Below are 19,404 nucleotides of genomic sequence, written 5' to 3'. Positions count from 1 at the left end.
ATATCATGTGATTAAATCTCCAGGAATATGTCCAACCAAATTGGCAACCCTACTTGGAGGCACACCCAGCTATGCCATTTGACAGAGGTGAGGCATAGCCACTTCCCTTCTTGTTTCACATCTGTATAAAACAGGCCACAGTTTCAGCCTGGGTTATCTAATCCAATAGAGGACGTTATGGAGGGGAAAAGAATGTAAAGCCATTAGCCGATTTCAGTCATGATACAGTTATGGAAACGGATACCATAAAAAAGCTCTTGGTGAAGATGAATATATCCGATTTGGCGTACTTGCAACTGAAGCTTTCTGTCAAATCCCATGTCCAAAGCCCAGATTTCTGGAGACCATTAACAAGGAAAGAAAAAGGCCATGCACCAGGAGCTGCGGAAGCTCCCCAAAAGTTGGGGTGGGGCATGGCCCTTTGCCCGGCCCCCCCTTCCAGTGCCCCTGCTATGCATAAAGCCCATCGCTAAAGTCCGATGTTGGTTATTGACTCAGCAAGGACCCCTTGATAACACGATTGCGGCGAGTAGCTGGATGTGTGATAGCTTGTTTTCAGATCCTGCAACATTAGTGGCTCGGAGGAATAAACTATGTGGAATCCTGCCAGTGACTGGGACACGGGCGGTTGTGGCCAGTGGTTAGAGCAGGTCTCAGGCCTAGTGGTTACAGCTGGAGTCAGTAGTCAGGAATAAGAGCCAAGGCTCAGAGCCAAAGTCAGAAGTCAAGAATCACAGCCATGGCTCAGGACCAGGTAAACTGGAGTATGGGAAGGCAGGACCCAAGATAGGACTAGGGCTGAAACAAAGCTGGGAACAAGAAAGCACAGGTGTTCTCCCAGCCACTGGTGAATACTTTGAGCAGCTGTGGAACTGCTGCGGCTGCTGGGCTTAAAAGCCAGTCCACTGACTCTTGACACCAAACAGGTGGTGTCTCTAATTAGGCAACCCACTTATGCTCGTTAGGTTGCCTGGAGACTAGCTTTGCAGCAGACCCTGATTCCCAACAATCCTTCCAATAGAAAAAAGGGAAGCCAGCCCTATCACAGGGTCATCCACATTTTCTAATGTATAATATTTTTTAGAATTTGAACAAAATAAACCCACAGAAAATTATTACAGCTTGACCCAACACAATGGGTCTTATAAAGGGAACAAACACAGATACCTACTGAGAGTTGTTAACACTGTATGACAAGTTCATGTACCTTGTTAATAACAAAATTAAAAAATCATAATTTGGGAAATCATAATTTTTAAAAATTATGTCTTTATTTTTCTCCCCGAGAAGAGCATTCTGCTCATCAGTCTCCTGATGGCCTTCTTCATCTCGGCGTTCCTCAGCGTGTAGATCATCGGGTTCAGCATTGGGGGGATTACAGTGTAAAGGACTGAGACCACCTTGTCCATAGGGAATTTCTGGAAGGGACGGGCATAGATGAAGATGCAGGGTACGAATATTAAACACACCACCATGATCTGGGTTGCGCAGGTGGACAGAGCCTTGCGCTTCCCTTCCGTGAGGTGTGTCCTGATCTTGACTAAGATGATGGTGTACGAAATGAGCAGGAGAATGAAGATAATTATGACAATCACCCCATTGTGGGAGACTATCAGCAGCTCGAACAGGCGGGTGTCGGTGCAGGCCAGTTTCATGACTTGTGGGACATCGCAGTAGAAATTGTCCAGGACGTTCGGCCCACAGAACGGTAGCTGGAGGACCATTCCAATTTGAATAGCAGAGTGAGCCAATCCACCCAGCCATGTGCCGGCCACTAGCCCCATGCACACACCCCGGTTCATGATAGTCAAGTATCGCAATGGTTTATGGATAGCCACGTACCTATCAGCGGCCATCACCACAAGTAAAAATACCATAGCGCCAGCGATGAAGTGGAAGAAGAACATCTGGAGGACGCACTCATTGAAGGAGATGGTTTTGCGCTGGGAGACAAGACCCAAGAGCATCTTCGGCATACTGACTGTAGAGTCACTAATATCTATGAAAGCCAAGTTGGCCAGCAGGAAGTACATGGGGGTGTGGAGCTGGCGGTCAGTTATCACGGTGGTGATGATGGTGAAGTTTCCCAGCCAGGTTGTCAGGTAGACTATGGAGAAGACAATGAAGAGGAATCGCTGCAGCTCAGAACTCTGGGTGAGGCCCAAGAGGACAAATTCTGTCACAGGGGTGGTGAGGTTCTCCTGCTCCATTTCGTGTCCTTAAAATATACCTGGAAACTGAATGACAATAATAATTAATACAAGTTTATAATAAGTTTTCCACCTTTAAATTACTGTTATTGACTCCTTCTTAACTGCACCCTAAGAAAGACATTGGGTTTGGGTTTGGGTTTGGGTAGGTCTGCATTTTACTATGTAACCCCCAAGGAGATTATCTAAATTCCTGGGGCTCTGTCTGCTGGCAGCTCAGGGGGAGCCAAGGCAAACTCAGAGTCTGCCCGGCAACCAATAGGGAGTGAGGTGCCCCTCCCAGGGAGTTCAGGAAAGGGGAGAAGCCATTTTTGAGTCAGACTGGAGCCAGCCAGGGCAAGGGCAGGACTGGCTGTGTGGGGAGTTGGTGAGTCCCAGGCCTGTATGCAGGGTTCCCCCTGAAAACTGGCCTCTAGGGACCTGAAAGTAAGATCCCTCAGCTGGGCTTTTCCTTCTCCACTGATGATTCCCAGTTTGTAGAGTTTTGCTGGGAAACTTTCCCAGGCAGGCTAAGTTAGCCCTCCAGCTCCCTAGGTGAGACCAGTCACCACATGGTCAGCTCTGCTCTGCCTGCTAGTTCAGGGCTGCTGTCTGCTGTGTGTATGTCTGGATGCTGGGCTAGGAGACGACAGTTTGGATTTTAGTACAGTTGTGTAAACTGCACCTTGAGCCCTGCACCCCTTTGTGGTGAGGGGAAATCCTGCGACCGAAGCAGCCTGACTCCTGCCTGAAGAGGATCCCTGCCAGCAGAGATCAGCCCCTCTGCAGTGACTGAGGAGTCCAGAGTCATCTCTGAACCTAAGGATCATTCATGAAGTTTGTGAGTGCACCATCTGTTAGTTAGTCAGTCAGGGAATTTGTTTTGGGGACCCCCTGCTCTCTGAACTGTGTCCTCAAGCCAGGCAGTGAGGGTCTGGGGATTTTATAACCTGCTGCATATTAAACCTGTGGAGGGATTTACCACCTCCTCCCACTTGTGAGTCCATTGGGCTGTACTGAACCCAGTCTGCCACACGGCTAAACCACTGCAGAGAAGAATTTGTGGTCATTGGTCATCAAGGGCCCCAACAAAGTATGCGTACCAATGGGACACTAATCTTACATTTGCTACCTCAAGTCACATGACTGAGGAGAGTCAGAGGTATTAGCAGCGTGGGCACCGGTGACCCTAAGAATAGTGTTTTACCCTGTTATGTATATTTGTCTCCTGTTTAATATAATTATTATGTTGAATATATTGTATGTGTTTGTGTTATTTCTTGGAAGTCTCCAACTATCTGGCAAGTAAGTGGGGGTTACGTTGTGGTTAGAGTTTTCCTCCCAAGCTGCCCTAGTAACCCTGCCAGGAAGGCGCGAGGGGGGTGAAGGCACTGCCAAATAAATTCATAGGAAAAAAATAAAAAAGATATACCCTGCTGAGTGGGTAGCGGGATTGAGAAGAACCCAGGCCTGTCCATCAAAACCTGTAAGCAGATTGGCATTACAGAAGGTAACCGGGTGGAGAGGGGACGCTACACCTAAATTAAATACTATCCCCTCAGCCCCACTGCAGGGGAATCCTGCTTCAGCAGACCCTAAGAGCCAGGGATTTCTCTACTCACACACCCCAAACTTTCCCATCCCCCCCGCAGTAGTCAACTAGTTACACGCTGTGTAGTCAATTTAGTCCAGCCAACCCTGTAAATCTGAACACCTCCTCTAATTTCAATTCCTGGGGAAAGTACTGACTGGGGGTCTGCGAGTCGCTTGGGAGTAAAGAGGCATGGTTTGCTCACCCACCATTAAACATTTGGAAAATCTCTAGAGCTGCTTGAAAAAGCCATTATTTCCAGCAACATCTTTGAAGGGAAAAAACTGATATTTTTGGTTCAAACTTTTTTCACAGGGAATTTTTTTTTAATGAAACAAAATGATAATGTTCATTTCATTGCTTTTCCTGCCCAATTTTTATTTTGATTCCATTCGTACTGAGATTTTCATTTTGATTTGGCTTTTGGAAAAAAACCAAAACATTCTAGTTTTCTTTGTTTGGTTTTCTGTTTTCCATATCCTCCCAGGCATTTTCTCTCCCATTTTTAATTTGCTATTTGGAAAAATTGGGGCAGGGGAAGGAAGGGGAGAAAAAAAGTGTGAGAAGGTGAGAAAAATGGCTTTTTTGCCCACTTGAAAATATAAAAATTCAAAATGTATTTACGTGTCTGTTTCTGTAAAAGAATATCAGCCAGCTTTAAAGGAGAGTGGGATGCTGCTGTGAACAATGGGGGAGAATGGCTTTGTGGGTAAGCCACTGGCCTTTGGGAGCGAGGTCCAATTTCTGTCCTGTGCCACAGACAATCTTTGTGCCCATGGATAACTCTCACATCCCTGCCTTGTCTAGGATTTTCCAAGGAGAATAAGGGAGTTATGTGACCAATTCCCCCTTGATCTTCCCATTGATTAGTGAATTCCTAACCTCTCCAGTGTCCTTTGAAAATCACAGCCTCTGTGCCTCAGTTTCCCTTTCTGAAATAGGTGTAATTCTTCAGCTCCCCAGCTTGGCAGGAGGGCTGTGAAGGTCAATACTCTGTGATGCACTCAGGGAACAATGATGAAGTGGTGGATAACTTTGGGGAAAGGCAGTGAAATTGGCAGAGGGGCATTGCCCACCACCATCCTGCAGACCTCAGAGACTCCCTACTTTGGTGCAGCTTTTAAGGTGTGGAGGTTAAGGGGGATATGTCCAAGGACTGAACTCAAGACATCTTGATGTAAAAGCCTGAGTGTCTACTGGCTGAACTAACTGACCACAGCTGTTAGGTCTGCTGCTATAAATCTCTGTCCTTGCTGAAGCCAATCGAAGGGACAAAGACGCACACTGCGTTAGCATGGGTTGCACCTCGATCCCTGTCAGACATTTGAACATTTCAGGCACTTTAGGCTGGGAGTTTCCATGGAGACGAAGGGAGTTAGGTGCCCAGCTCCCACTGAAATTTTGATAGCTTTGAAATCCCAGACTAAACTACTAGGCAGCTACAAAAATGTCAGCTTTTCTAAAAGCAAGTAACCCACGGTGAGAATCTCACTCTGCTTTATCTGGACACTTCCCTGGCTCTTTCTCAGTTTCATCCACACCTCCACCCTGCCCCAGTGACATCTCTCTCTGATCTGAGCCTCTTAAAGGGAGAAACCTGGTCTGAGGGAGCCAGGCACAGGAAGACCTCAGCAAGGCATCTTTGGTCTGTTCTTCCTCCTAACTAACTGGGAAACCCCAGATAACATCTGTACAGCCCTTTAGAGGAGTATTCACTCTGTCAGTGCTTAATACGATCCCCCCAACCAGGTCGTTCTTTTTTTATCAGTGGGGTCTCTGAGCATCTGCCCTCCTTATAATAACAATACCTCTCCCTACTCTCACATTGCACGTTGTTTGATTCAAGAGTCCATACCTTGCACGACCTGCTGTGTCTGTGACCTCAGAGCCGCCTGCCTCCAAAGGATGGCCTGGGGAAGTCAAACCTCAGAGCTGATCATTGCGGTCCTGGCCAGCAGAGGAAGAAGACCCAGTTCCAAGGAGGAGACAGCCCAGAAATCTTCCCCTTATGTGCTTATTGACCCCCACTAAGGCTGGTGCTAGGAGCAGAGTTGCTGAAATCTCCTTGAGTTTTAATAGGTATGATCAAGGAAGTTGCTGCTTTGGAGATTTGGGGATTCTTCCACAAGAGGGGTTATTAATAACTCCACGGCGCGTTTCAGTCTCTGTGTGTTTACATGGGCCATGTCAACGTTAGAGCCTTTGCAAATTCCCTCCGGTGCTGAGATGGCACAAGAAGGCTGTTTGGGACACAGTGGAAGAACTGGACCTTTGACTGACCTCCAAAGCAGAGGAAATACCATGGCTGGTGGGTTTTGTTCCCGGCACTGAGATGGAGAGAGCTAGGCAAGGAGTTAGAGCAGGAGAGAAAAAATTCAGGGCTTCTCAATCCTCATGCAAATTCTAGATGGAAAGCGGTCTCAAGGATTAGAGCAGGGGGTAATTGTATTTCGGGGTCCCTTGTGGCTCATTTGACAGACATCGTCCAAGAGCTCTATTGAAGGACTGATAACTTTTTGGTGAGATAAGATTAAAAGATCAAAGTCCAAAGTTGGTCGGCTTTCGGACTCAGGAGCCAATATACAATCAGAGACCTGAAACATCAGTACTGAGTCTCAGCAGGCACCTGGGGAATTAAAGTGTCAATGGGATCTGAACATCCGTCTTCCTAATTTTATCAAGCACTTTAGCAACAACAGGGATGGGATCCTTTTTAGTGCATAGAATAGAATAGAATAGAGATTTAACCTGTAGGGTTCTGACCAGGCCAAGTCATTATGGGTACAGTTGGGTGAATGACGGACTTTTTTGGTTCACTGGCCATTTTAAAAATAATGAAAACTAATGTTTAGTTTCAGGTCAAAACGATTTTTTTTTTTTGGTGATTGAAAAGTCAAAGAAGCTTTGACCTCAAAACTAACTGATGCATTGTTCATGTCAAAGCAAAGTGTTTCATTCTGTATCAACCTGAAAAAAATGTTGGTTAGACTTTCAGGCATGTTGCAAAAAGCAACGTAAAAGATTCCCCAAACCCAAGAAGGCAAACACCATGGTGGTAGGGGTAGGGTGCTCCCTCATAAGCTTCACCCAGTGGTCAGGGCTATCACCAAATAAACCTGTATTCATCCCCCTCCCCAGGCCCTACCTGATGATGATAAAGGAACTGAATGTGGGACTAAGAACATAAGAATATAAGAACGGCCATCTAGCCCAGTATCCTGTCTTCCGACAGCGGCCAATGTCAGGGGCCCCAGAGGGAATGAACAGAACAGGTAATTATCAAGTGATCCATTCTCTGTTGCCCACTCCCAGCTTCTGGCAAACAGAGGCTACGGACACCATCCCTCCCCATCCTGGCTAATAGCCATTGATGGACCTATTCTCCATGAACTTATCTAGTTCTTTTCTGAACCCTGTTACAGTCTTGGCCTTCAGAACATCCTCTGGCAAGGAGTTCCACAGGTTGACTGTGCATTGTGTGAAGAAATACTTCCTTTTGTTTGTTTTAAACCTGCTGCCTATTAATTTCATTGGGTGACCCCTACTTCTTGTATTATGAGCAGGAGTAAATAACACTTCCTTATTTACTCATGTACTTATTCTGTATGTTCTCCCCCGTTACAAGAAAACACTCCTGACACTGGGCTTTGGGATTGACTGGGTTGAGTTCTTCTCAGTCTCTCCTCTAGAAGCTGTTCAACATTTTTTTATAAATAATTAAACAGCCAATAGAGCAGCACCTTGAGTTTGGGTCTCCCACATCTCAGGTGACCACGTGATTGACCATGCAGTAGAGCAATACTCGCTGTCACCCAGGCCAGAGGGTATATATTGCAATGCATAGTGGCAATTCACAGTCATTCACAATGACTCTGGAGAGTCATTAGGTTAGGGAAAGAGAGTGAGGCGTCCTTACAGCACTCTGACCAGCTTAAACACTGGGCGTCCTGTTACCCTTCAACCTCTCCCCTCAGACATCCCTCTACAACCACGTCCCTTTCACACTCGGCTTTCAGTGATCCTCTGCAACCCTGTACCCTTCGCATCCCACCCTTGCTGACCGCTGTGCATCCCCCATCCTCCCCCTTCACTCTCTGTCACCTCTGTTGAATACCATTCCTTTATTTTTTTTATATTTCTGTTGACTTCATTCATTATACAAAGGTGTAACTGGTCTGAAATGCATTGACAGTGGGGTTTTTTAAAGTTATTACTGTCAGACCTAGCTTACAGCTATTCTTTCGGAGCAGTGTTAGTTCAGGAGATCTTACAGGTCTATAGATAGTTATCACTCATTTTTGGATCTGAAAATCTAATTCTGATACACAGGGAGTGTAGAACTGTTCAGGAAGAAGTGCCCAGTTATCCTTAATATTTTTCAGTGTAGAACAGCCTCATTAGCACTTAAATTATGAAAATACAGAGCTCGTTGGGAAAGAAAAAAGAATCACAATATTCTTTGAAAATTTACAAAAATATTTTTATTTTGAAATTTTTTAAAGAACTGTTTTTTTCTCTTCTAGTAAAATTTCCATAAATGTTTCCTTTTTATCTAAACGTTTTTCTTTCTTTTTTTCTTAGGGAGAAAAAAGGAGTAAATGTGAAAAAAAACCAAAATCTAAATATATTTAGGAAAATTATTTGCTCTTTTATTTTTCTTTAAATTAGAGATCTGGAAAATGTGCAAAGGGATTTTTTTTAAATGTTATTTATCTATTATGAATAAAAAAGCCAATTTAAAAAAACCAACAAAAGCAAAAACATCTTTGCATCCTCTCTTTATAATTGTATTTTTATCAGGATTAGCAGAAAGGGTAACCAAAGACAAATCTAGTTTAACCTGTGACATTAGAGATTGAAATGTCCTGTAAGAAAATTAAAACCAATTCCTTGTGATGGAAGCCATGTAGTAAGACATGTCCATTTCCACCAGTTCTGGCCCATTTACCCTCCTGGAGCCACGTCTGATTTACACTAATCGTTTGGGTTTTTTTACTTGTATGGAGGTGTCACGCTGTCTGGAGTGGCTCATGACTGTAAGTTTCTACGTGAGGGCAGACTGTCCAAAACAGGGCAGATTGCCCAAAATGGTGGGATGCGCTATAATTAGATTTCACCAAGCCGATAACAACTGTGAACTCCTGGGTATGAAGTTTAAGAAATGTATCCAAATGAACTGAGTGAGAGAAGACAGGTGAGGTAATATCTGTTATTGGACCAGCTTCCATTGGTAAAAGAGACTAGCTTTTTAACTCAGCAAACTTTCTCTCTTTCACCAACAAAAGTTGGTCCAATAAAAGATATGACCTGACTGACCTTGTCTTGTCCATAACCTGGGACCGACAGGGCTACAACACCACTGCACACATCCAAATGAAAGCAAAAGTTTCATTTTAGTTTGAAATTTTTCTCATGCAACATCACAAATTTTCATAAAAAATGACATTTTCCCATCAAATCTTTTGATTCCAGCAAACCCCCCTTTTTTTGTACCATGACATTTCTTTCAACGGAAGAAAATTTTGATTCAAAATTAAAGAAAAAAATTCATTTGACTTGAAATTTTCTGATGACAAATGAAATAAATGAACAAGTAAAAAATAGATTTTTCTCACTCATGTTTATTGCCAAAGGCTGAGGGGAGAGGGATTTCATTTCTGCCTTGCTGTGGCCATCCTCTGTGACCATGGGTAACTCACCCCATCCCCCAGTCTGGGATTTTCAAGAGAGGGGAAGCTAGGGGCCCAATTCCCATAGAACTTTGCTGGGAGTTTGATGTCTGAGTCCCCCCCACCCCCCCGGTCCTTTGAATATTCCAGCCTCTGTGCCTCTGTGTGAAGTAAGCTGATTTTAAACAGTTATGGATCTTAAGGCTTGATTCCCAATGGGACTCTGGCTTTTAGACCCTTAAAAATCTTTCCAATTCACCAAGACTGAATTTGGTGTGTAGGCTCCCTATCTGATGGGGAGAGGTAGGTTCCTACAAATGGGATTCATAGAAGCCAGCAGGATGAACTCTCCCTGCCTACACTTGTGATGGGATGTGCCTCAGAGAGGGATGTGCACTAAAGATGTTACTGCCAGAAGTAGCTTGTAGCTCTTCTCTTAAGGCTGGGTTGGTTAGGAGGTCATACAGGAGTATAAACAGATATAACTCATTTTTGGATCTGAAAATCCAATTTTGATACACATAGAGGGTATGTCTTTTCAGAAAGCAGTGCCCATTTTTAACTAAATATTTTTCACTGAGGAGCAGTCTCTTTAGTACATTGAAAATATATAACTTGTTGGGAAAGAAAAAAAATCACAATATTCTTTGAAAAGTTACAAAAATATTTTTATTTTGAAATTTTTGAAAAAGAACTGTTTTCCTCTTATTGTAAAATTTTGTAATTTTCTTTTATCTACATTTCCATTTCTTTCTTTCTTTTTTTCTGAGCAAAAAAGGAGGAAATGTAGAAAAATTAAAAACTAAATATAACTAGGAAAGAAACTTTCCTCTTTTCTTGAAAATAAAAATCTGGAAAATATGTGAAACTATTTTTAAATGTTATTTACATATTGTCAGTGAAAAGGACACGCTAAAAATATTCCAAGGAAAAATGTCTCCCTTTCCTATTTATAACTATACTTTTAGATTCTAATTAGTAGAAAAAGCTAACGAAGATGAGTTTAGGTTAATTTATGAAGTTAAGAGGCAGAAATGGAAATATTATGTAACAAAAATTTAAACCAATTCCTTGTGATGATAAGATCTCAGTATTATTCAACCACTCTGCTATGAAGTCATATGGTAAATGCAGATAAGTGGTATATATGTATAAGGGAAAAAAGAATGGGCCATAAAGCACAAGGATAGCCGTGTTAGTCTGTATCCACAAAAACAACAACAAGGAGTCCGGTGGCACCTTAAAGACTAACAGATTTATTTGGGCATAAGCTTTCGTGGGTAAAAAAACCCACTTCTTCAGATGCATGGAGTGAAAGTTACAGGTGCAGGCATTATAAAGCACAAGAAAGTCTGTATTCCCCTATTGGAACTATCTATAGCCATTTCTTCACCACAATCAGTACATTAATTATGATACATAGTTTATTTAAAAGATATTTTATCGGAGAAGATATTGATTTTCATGGATTTCTCATTACTTGAAATCATTATTAGAAGAATTTCAGCTAGCAATTCTCAGTGTCAAAGCCCCATCTGATGGAAGCCAGTTAGGGAGATGCTCCCATTTCCTCCAGCTGGGGATCTGGCCCATTTACCGGCATGGAGCTACGTCTTATTCACACTGACTGCTTTTTTTAACTAATATGGAGGTTCTGGGCCTCAGTCCATTATACATTTGTGAGCACAAATTCTCATGAGTGCACACCCTTTGATCTCTTTTGACCTCAGACTCATTTTAAAGCCTCATACATCTGCTCTCTGATACATCACGGAGATCAGAGTTTTTAACACAAATGTACATCGTAAGACAAATTATGTCTCTATTCCCCTCCGTGAGAACAGCATTCTGCTCATCAGTCGCCGGATGGCCTTCTTCGTCTCGGCATTTCTCAGCATGTAGATCATTGGGTTCAGCATTGGGGTGATTACAGTGTAAAGGACCGAGACGACCTTGTCCAGGGTGAACTGTTTGAAGGGCTGAGTGTAGATGAAGACACTGGGTATGACTTGTAAACACAACATGATAATCTGGGTCCCAGAGGTGGACAGAGCCTTGCGCTTCCACTCTGTGACATATGTCCTGATCTTGACTAAGATGACGGAGTAGGAAATAAGCAGAATGATAAATAGTATTAGGATCACTACCCCATTATTCGACCAGATGACTGTCAAGGCATGTCAGTCTGATGACCTGTGGGACATCACAACAGAAACTGTCAATGGCATTTGGACTACAGAATGGTAATTGGAAGAGTGAGCAGAGTGAGCAAATCCACCAAGCCATGCCAGCACCACTAGCCCCACACACACACCTTGGTTCATGATAGTTGAGTACCCCAGCGGTTTATAAATGGCCATGTATCGATCAAGTGTCATGCTCAAAAGTATATAATGACATTGCATCTCCAATGAAGTGGAAGAAGAAAATCTGGAGGATGCACTTATTGAAGGAGATGGTTTTATGCTGGGTGAGGAGACCTGAGAGCAATGTTGGAGCATTTACTGATGACTCACTGAAATCTAAGAAAGCCAGGTTGGCCAGCAGGAAGTACATGGGGGTGGCCAGTGATCACGGTGGTGATGATGGTGAAGTTTCCCAGTCAGGTTGTCAGGTAGACTATGGAGAAGATGATGAAGAGGAATTGCTGCAGCTCAGGACTTCGGGTGAGGCCCAAGAGGACAAATTCTGTCACAGGGGTGGTGAGGTTCTTCGTCTCCATTTATGAACCTCAAAGTGCCCCTCAGAGGGAAGAGTATTGATAATTGTTATGATGTAATCCCAGTGAATTACTGATATTCAATGAACATTAACTCCACCTTTACAAAAAGACATGTTTGGCAATTTCCCTTGTTTGCTAAATTCCACGCTTTGTTCTCAGCCCTAATGGTGCGTAACTCTGCTTCAGCAGAACTTACGAGCTCCACTAGTTGTCATCTCCAGCCCTGGGGTCCTTGGGAGTGAAAAGGAGCGATCTACTCACCCAGACAAGCCCTCTGCTAACCACTGTCTCCATTCACCTCCAAATGATTGAGGATGGGTAGGGGAAGTCCAAGCTCACAGCTGATGAATCTTCTCCCAACAGTCCAGGGAAGGGGACCTGGTTCCAAAGAGGAGACACCCCCAGAAATCTTCCCCTTATACCATATCAGCCCCATTCACTAAGACTGGTGCTAACATCAAAGGCTCTCTGAAATCCCCTTGAGCTTAACTAAGAAGTTGCTATTTCAGAGCTTTGGGGATCCCGTCACAAGGGGAAGCATTGCAAGTTTCATGAAGTCTTTCATTTGGTTCATGTTTATTTTTTAGCAACCCCAACTCAACAGGCTTTGGAAATTAAACAGAGTTTACTGGAGTTCAAAGATTCATAGATTTCAAGGCCAGATGAGACCACTGTGATCATATACTCCGGCGGTCCCCAAACTTTTCATGTCATGTCCCTCCCCTTACCCGTATCCGCCCCCACCCCCAGGAGGTGCGGTCGGGAGCGGGACCACTGATTCACTGTGTGACCATGGCAATTCATCTCACTTCTCTGTGACTCAGTTCAATGATTGGCTTTGAAGATTAGGGAAAAGATTAAGGTGATGATCATTGGTTGCAGAGTCTTTCAGGAGAACTTCACCCACGATCTTTTAGTTCCATCATCAATATAATGGAAGTAGTACTTAATTTTTAGTACTTAATTGTCTAGAGCCCAGGGCCCCATTGTGGCAGATACAGTAGAAAATCTCTACCCCTTAGAGCTTACAATCCAAATGTTAGACTATTCACTGCTATAAAACTTTGTTAACACAAAGTTAAAGCTGACTGGCAGTGTCTCATAGGCCTCTAGAATGTCAAATGCCCCTATACCTTTGAGAACAAGGTACTACAGCCCCATCACCTTAACTCTGCCCCTGGAGTTGGCAAGAACCACTGGAAATATACTGTAAACATGGTTCAGTCAGGGGCTGCTCTATACTAAGCAGCCTCAAATGATGTCTAAGCAAATGTGCCGTTTCATCTGGTGTTGATTGTCCCCCCATTTAATCTATATTATTATCATTAATGTGCTAGTCCCAAGGGATAGGTCTACATGGCAACAGAGAGTGACCCTCTCAACCATGGTACACAGGGTTGTGCCAGAAAGGCTCGCACAGGTGAGTTTGGACCAAGGGGATCTCCTACTAATCTCCTTGCTTCCAAGGCTATCTTGTGACTGTGAGTTCCACTGGTCAATTGTTAGTGGATGGTGATCTATAAGTATTGTATATTGTTATTAAAGTCTCTCAGTAATTAAAGTCTCTCAAGAGCAAAAGTTTAACTGAAACCCCAGTATTTGAAAGTATAGAAAGGAACTATTAAGACCCCAAAGTGACCTCATGAATTACATATTATATTCCCATCCTAGGCTGAGAAATTCCCTGAAGGCAACTTTTACAGTCCAAGATTTGCTGCTAGATCTAGAAGCAAAAGCACTTGGGATAATAGAAGTCATGATCCTCCTCACAATTAAACTGGTTTCACACTGATCAAATTCCTTTGACTTCAGTTGAGTTACTCCTGATTTACACCGCAGTGAATCAGAGGAGAATCAGGATCTAAGAGCCAGATTTTCAAAGGTATTTAAGCACCTCATGGGATTTTCAAAAGCACTTGGGCACCTAACACCCATTGATTTAAATACCTTTAAACCCCTGGCTCTGAGTATCTTCTTCCTAGTGTATGAATACTTTCTCTGCCCCATTTCAAACGCTTCAGCTTCCTGATCTGGAATGGTCCCTGAGTGTGAACTAATTCCTCCCACAAGACACACATATCAGTCTTTTTAGAATTCTGTTTGATCACAGCCTATGGAAACTGAGGTCAAAATTGGCTGAGCCAGGTTGGTTGCATCTTAATACTGGGAGGATGGTAGGAGATACATTATCTATCTATCTATCTATCCTCTTTTCTGTATCAATAATCTATCAGTGTGGTATCTAAACTATACATGTTATTACAGTTTGTTCCTCAAATATGAGAGCATTTTCTTTATCTCACCAGTCATCTTTTACTCCATCAAAACTCCCATGACCATCACTGAGAGCTTTGCCTGAATAAAACTAAGTACTTCAAGATTTGGCTCAAATATTTTTCTCATTGAAGCTGTTGTTTCTTTTCTTAGTTGGGAGCTTAAGTGTATGTTTGTTTGCAACTCTCTTTTGAAAAGGAGAAAAAATATAGCCTCATAAGCATAACACTGGATTTCTTTTAATCTTCAGGAATGTGAGTTCCATTCCCGTACATTTGATATATTTTATACCCTTTTATCTGATGAGTGAACTGTGCCTACACCAAGCTGGGGAATAATTATTTAGGGTGAGAAATAGAAGCAGTGGGGCAAAATTAAGAAATGGGAAATGCATGCTGAATATCATGAATAATTTGAAATATCTATTTATCTATCTAAGAGATAAGGTGAGTGAAATAATACATATTATTGGACCCACTTCTGTTGGCTAGAAGAGAAGCTTTCGAGCTTACAGAGAGCTCTTCTTCCAGCCAATGAAGTCAATTGAATGACTCACAGTGCCCAGTTAAACACGTTCATAGGTCTTTGTTGGATTGGAACCTTAGATTGTAAGTTCTTTATGGCAGGCCGCTTTGTTTTTGTTCTGTGTTTGTGCAGCACTTAGCACCATGGGATCCTGATCTCTCCTGACAGATGGAGACGGGGCTATGTGTCAAAATGTGTCTGTATGACAGAGAGAATGAGAAGGCATTTTGTGTTCTCTGAACATCTGTCTCACTCAGACAAGGGCTATGTCCCACCAGCCTCCTGTCCCACCAGCCACCCAACAGATTCTGCAATCTAAGAGTTACAGACCTGAATTAGGAAGGCAGGAAAAGCCCCAGTTCTATCCATAGCTAAAGGGGTTGGGTGTTGATAAACCTGACCATTACTGATAGAGCATTTTTAAGGAAGCCAAGGACTGTGTAAACATGGTGACTGGATTGCAGTTACCTTCTCACCTGTAGAGGCCATCCTATTAGCTATGGTTGAGCTACATTGGCAGGATAGTTTGTGTGGTGGTGGAGGAGAACTGCTCTGTCTTCTGAGCCCTTTTGCCCACTACTAAGAGCCTGATATTCAGAAGTACTAAACACTCAAAACTTCAACTTAATTCAACGGCAGATGCGCATACTTAGCACTAGATCTGGTCAAAGAAAAAAAAGGCGTGCGGAAAAGTTTTCCTGTTGAAAAATACATGTTCATCAAAACCAATATTTTCCATGGGAAAATGTCTTATTTTGGTTTTCCTACAGGAGTTCGTTTTCATTTTGAATCAATTTTTTGGGGAAAACTGACTAAAAGGTCTTTTTTAAAAAAAATGAAAATGAAAAAAAAGTATGCGGCATTTTCAATCAAAATGAAATTAAAATGTTCACTTGGCTCTTAAATGCCAATTCGAAACAAGAATGTTCAGTTTAAATCAGTTTGAAACTTCCCGTGGGACAAATGAATTTGTTTCATTCAGAATTCCCGACCATCTGTACTGATCAGTACTCAATATCTGGCTCTTATAGTTTGGGACTTGAGGGCACCACCAACAACAAAATTAGGAGGCATCTCTCTCTGTCCCTTTCTCTGTCTCTCTCTCTCTCTCCTCTCATTTTGTTGTCTTTTTCCCTCTCTCTCTTCTCCCCCCCCCCCCCCGCAGGTGAGCACTTCCTGCAGAGGTAACAATGAAGAACCAGAACATATCTGTGACCAAATTCATCCTCCTGGGATTCCCTGGCATCCATAGCTTCCAAGGCCCCCTCTTCATAGCCTTCCTTAGCTCCTATGTGGTCACCTTGATGGGCAACCTCCTCATAATGGCATTGGTCTGGGCTGACTATCGCCTCCGCACCTCTATGTACCTCTTCATTCCAACCTCTCCCTCCTGGACGTCCTACTCACCAGTACGGTCATGCCCAAGATGTTGGCCAACATGGTGAGTGAGAGGAACACCATTTCCTTCACCAGCTGCATTGCCCAGGCCTACTTCTACTTCCTGGTAGGCTCTACAGAGTTTTTCTTCCTCACTGTCATGTCCTTCGACTGCTACTTGGCCATCTGCTACCCACTGCAATATGACACCCTCATCAGCACTCACGCCTGCTTACGGCTAGTGGCTGCCTCATGGATATGGGGGTTCCTGGCCTTGCTTCTTCCCACCATCTTGGTGGCCCGACTGCCATATTGTGGCCCCAATGTCATCAACCACTTCTTCTGCGACATGACACCGTTGCTCAAGCTCTCTTGCTCTGACACATGGACCGTCAAGGCGGTGGAATTCGCTGTGTCAGCCTTGCTTCTCCTGGGATCACTCCTAGTGATGGTGGTATCCTACACCTTCATCATCACTACAGTGCTCAGGATCCCCTCTCCCAAAGGCCGCCAGAAGGCCTTCTCCACCTGCACCTCACACATTATTGTGGGGATGTTCTTTTATGAGGGCTCCATCTTCATCTATGTCCAACCCAGGAAAAGCCATTCCTTGGACCTCAACAAAGTGGCCAACGTCCTGAACACTGTGGTGATGCCATTACTGAACCCATTCATCTACAGCCTGAGGAACAAGAAGATCAAAGAGGCCTTGAGAGACTCCCTCAAGAGGAATCTGTATTCCATCAAGGAGCCCCACTGGGTTTCTAAGATGGGAAATTGTGTAAAAAGTGAGAGGTAAAATTTTCAAAATAAGAACATAAGAATGGCCAGACTGGGTCATACCAAAGGTCCGTCTAGCCCAGTTTCTTGTCTTCTGACAGTGGCCAATGCCAGATGCCCCAGAGGGAATGAACAGAACAAGTAATCATCAAATGATCCATCCCCTGTCGCCCATTCCCAGCTTCTGGCAAACAGAGCCTAGGGACACCATCCCTGCCCATCCTGCTAATAGCCATTGATGGACCTATCCTCCGTGAATCTAGCTAGTTCTTTTTTGAAACCTGTTATGGTCTTGGCCTTCACAACATCCTCTGGCAATGAGTTCCACATCTTGACTATGCATTGTGTGAAGAAATACTTCCTTTTGTTTGTTTTAAACCTGCTGCCTATTAAAATCAACTAAATGACTTAGAAGCCAAAGTCCCATTTTCAAAAGTGTTTTAGTCACTCACTGTGACACTCCCCAGGGTACAATTTGGACTGCTGGATGGTTGTGTCCCGTCAATATTCCAGCCTGGGGCGCCTTTTACACTGCTTTGCTGTGTTAGCTTCCACTCCTGGCTAGTTCACTCTAGCATGCAAAAATCACTCCCAGCTATACTGTATGAGTGCTATAGCCAGGCACTTATGAATTACATACAGGGAGACAGCAGCAAATTCCCAGACCTTCCCCCAGAAATGTGCGTCTTCTACTGCCCAGCACCCACTGGACTATACAAGCTCATATAAAGTCTGTCATTTCATCAATGGAAAATGATATGCACAAACATTGTTATCTCAAGTGGAGATTCCTAACACATCAATCCAAACACACGCTGGTTTAGATAAAACAATAAAAACAAGTTTATTAACTCTAGAAAGATAGATTTTAAGTGATTACAAGTAATGAGGCATAAAAGTCAGAATTCCTTACAACGCAAATAAAAAGATAAAATGCAAGCTAAAGGCCTAACATAACATGCTAAGTGAACTTAAAAGCGAAAGGTTTTATCTCCCTATAAGCATACAGAGGTGTGTACTGGCTGAAAAGCCTCCCAGCTAAAACTCCTTCCCCAGTTCAAAGATGTTTCCTTTGTCTTTCAAGCATTGTAGCTGCTGTGCGTAGAGATGGGAGGAGAGAGGTGATTTGTGTTGTGTGTGTCCTCCATTCTTGTATCCTTCTCCCCTCTTTGAGGATTATCTCCAGCTGGGGTTCAGGTGACAGCCAGTCTGTTTACATGGGACCTCTGGCTGTTTTCATTGTGAATATGTAAAGTTATCACTCACACCCTTCTTCCAGCCAAAGAATGGTCACTTAACTAAGTGATAGCCCACTTGACTTTGTTGATACCTGTCTGGGGTGCCAGTGTATCTTTGTCCCTGAAAAACTGGTTTGGGCCAACCTTTCTAACTTTGGAATATGTTACAGCAGTGTTATACAGTAGAGTCTTATAACTTTACATACAATGTTGCCACACATATTTTACCCGGACAATAATGTTCAGCAGATTATGAGTTTTCATTGTTCTACAGCTGGGGGACAGCACTTAGGCTGTAATCGGACAGCTCATTTGCATTTGTGAGAATGGAATCCCAGCCAGCCTTGGTTGGAGACGCTGCCCAAGGCTTGGGGTGGGATCCGTCAAGGTCTAGTCTCTAGGATGCGTGTATTAACTTTGTTTGACATGGAACCCTTCTGTTTCCATTGGCCTCACTCACTAGCTCCTGAGTCTTGACTTCTGACAATAAATGTCTGATTGTTTCCCCCATAACTAGCTCTCAGAGCTGCGGGATTGTCCGAAGAGCTGAGCTGAATCAGACAACCTGAGTTGTGCGTGGCTCCCTGGGGACAGTAGCTCTGGTGTTTCTGTGAGTGTCCCCTGGAAAAGGGGCTGGATGCTGCAGGGGAACACTCCAGTGAGGCTCGGGTAGTAGGGTGCACCTATTGCTAACCTGCCAGGCAGAGTGAGGGCTGGCAGAGCCCAGAGGAGGTTGTTTGGCTGGCCTTGGGGACAGGGCCGGCTCCAGGCACCAGCTTAGCAAGCAGGTGCTTGGGGCGGCCACTCCAGAGGGGAGGGGGGCGGCAATTCGGACCTCCCGCCGAATTGCCACCGAAGTGCCGGCTCTTTTTTTTTTTTTTTTTTTGTGCTGCTTGGGGTGGCAAAAACCCTGGAGCCGGCCCTGCTTGGGGAGCTGGCAGGTCTCCCTCTCATGGGAGGCAGGGAGAATTACAAGGGGACTCACAGCCTTGGGCACCCGGAGAACAGTCCCAGCCAGTGTAGCTATCTCCCTTTGTGA

General features: G+C 43.8%; 2 protein-coding genes and 1 pseudogene across 2 annotated transcripts in view; 2 read left to right on the top strand and 1 right to left on the bottom strand.

Moving 5' to 3' along the window:
- Positions 1-19,404, top strand: part of LOC135886051 (cytosolic phospholipase A2 gamma-like) — a 979,292-nt gene that overhangs the window by 625,863 nt on the left and 334,025 nt on the right.
- Positions 1,263-2,210, bottom strand: LOC135885988 (olfactory receptor 4D2-like). Its single transcript, XM_065413882.1, has one exon. It carries the CDS (start codon positions 2,208-2,210, stop codon positions 1,263-1,265), a length of 948 nt encoding a protein of 315 aa, XP_065269954.1.
- On the top strand, positions 16,161-17,146 carry LOC135886864 (olfactory receptor 6M1-like; annotated as a pseudogene).

This window comes from Emys orbicularis, chromosome 12 (assembly GCF_028017835.1).
Source record: "Emys orbicularis isolate rEmyOrb1 chromosome 12, rEmyOrb1.hap1, whole genome shotgun sequence".
Lineage (NCBI taxonomy): Eukaryota > Metazoa > Chordata > Testudines > Emydidae > Emys > Emys orbicularis.
The sequence above is the reverse complement of the archived record's forward strand: the minus strand, read 5'-3'. Positions and strand labels throughout refer to the sequence as shown.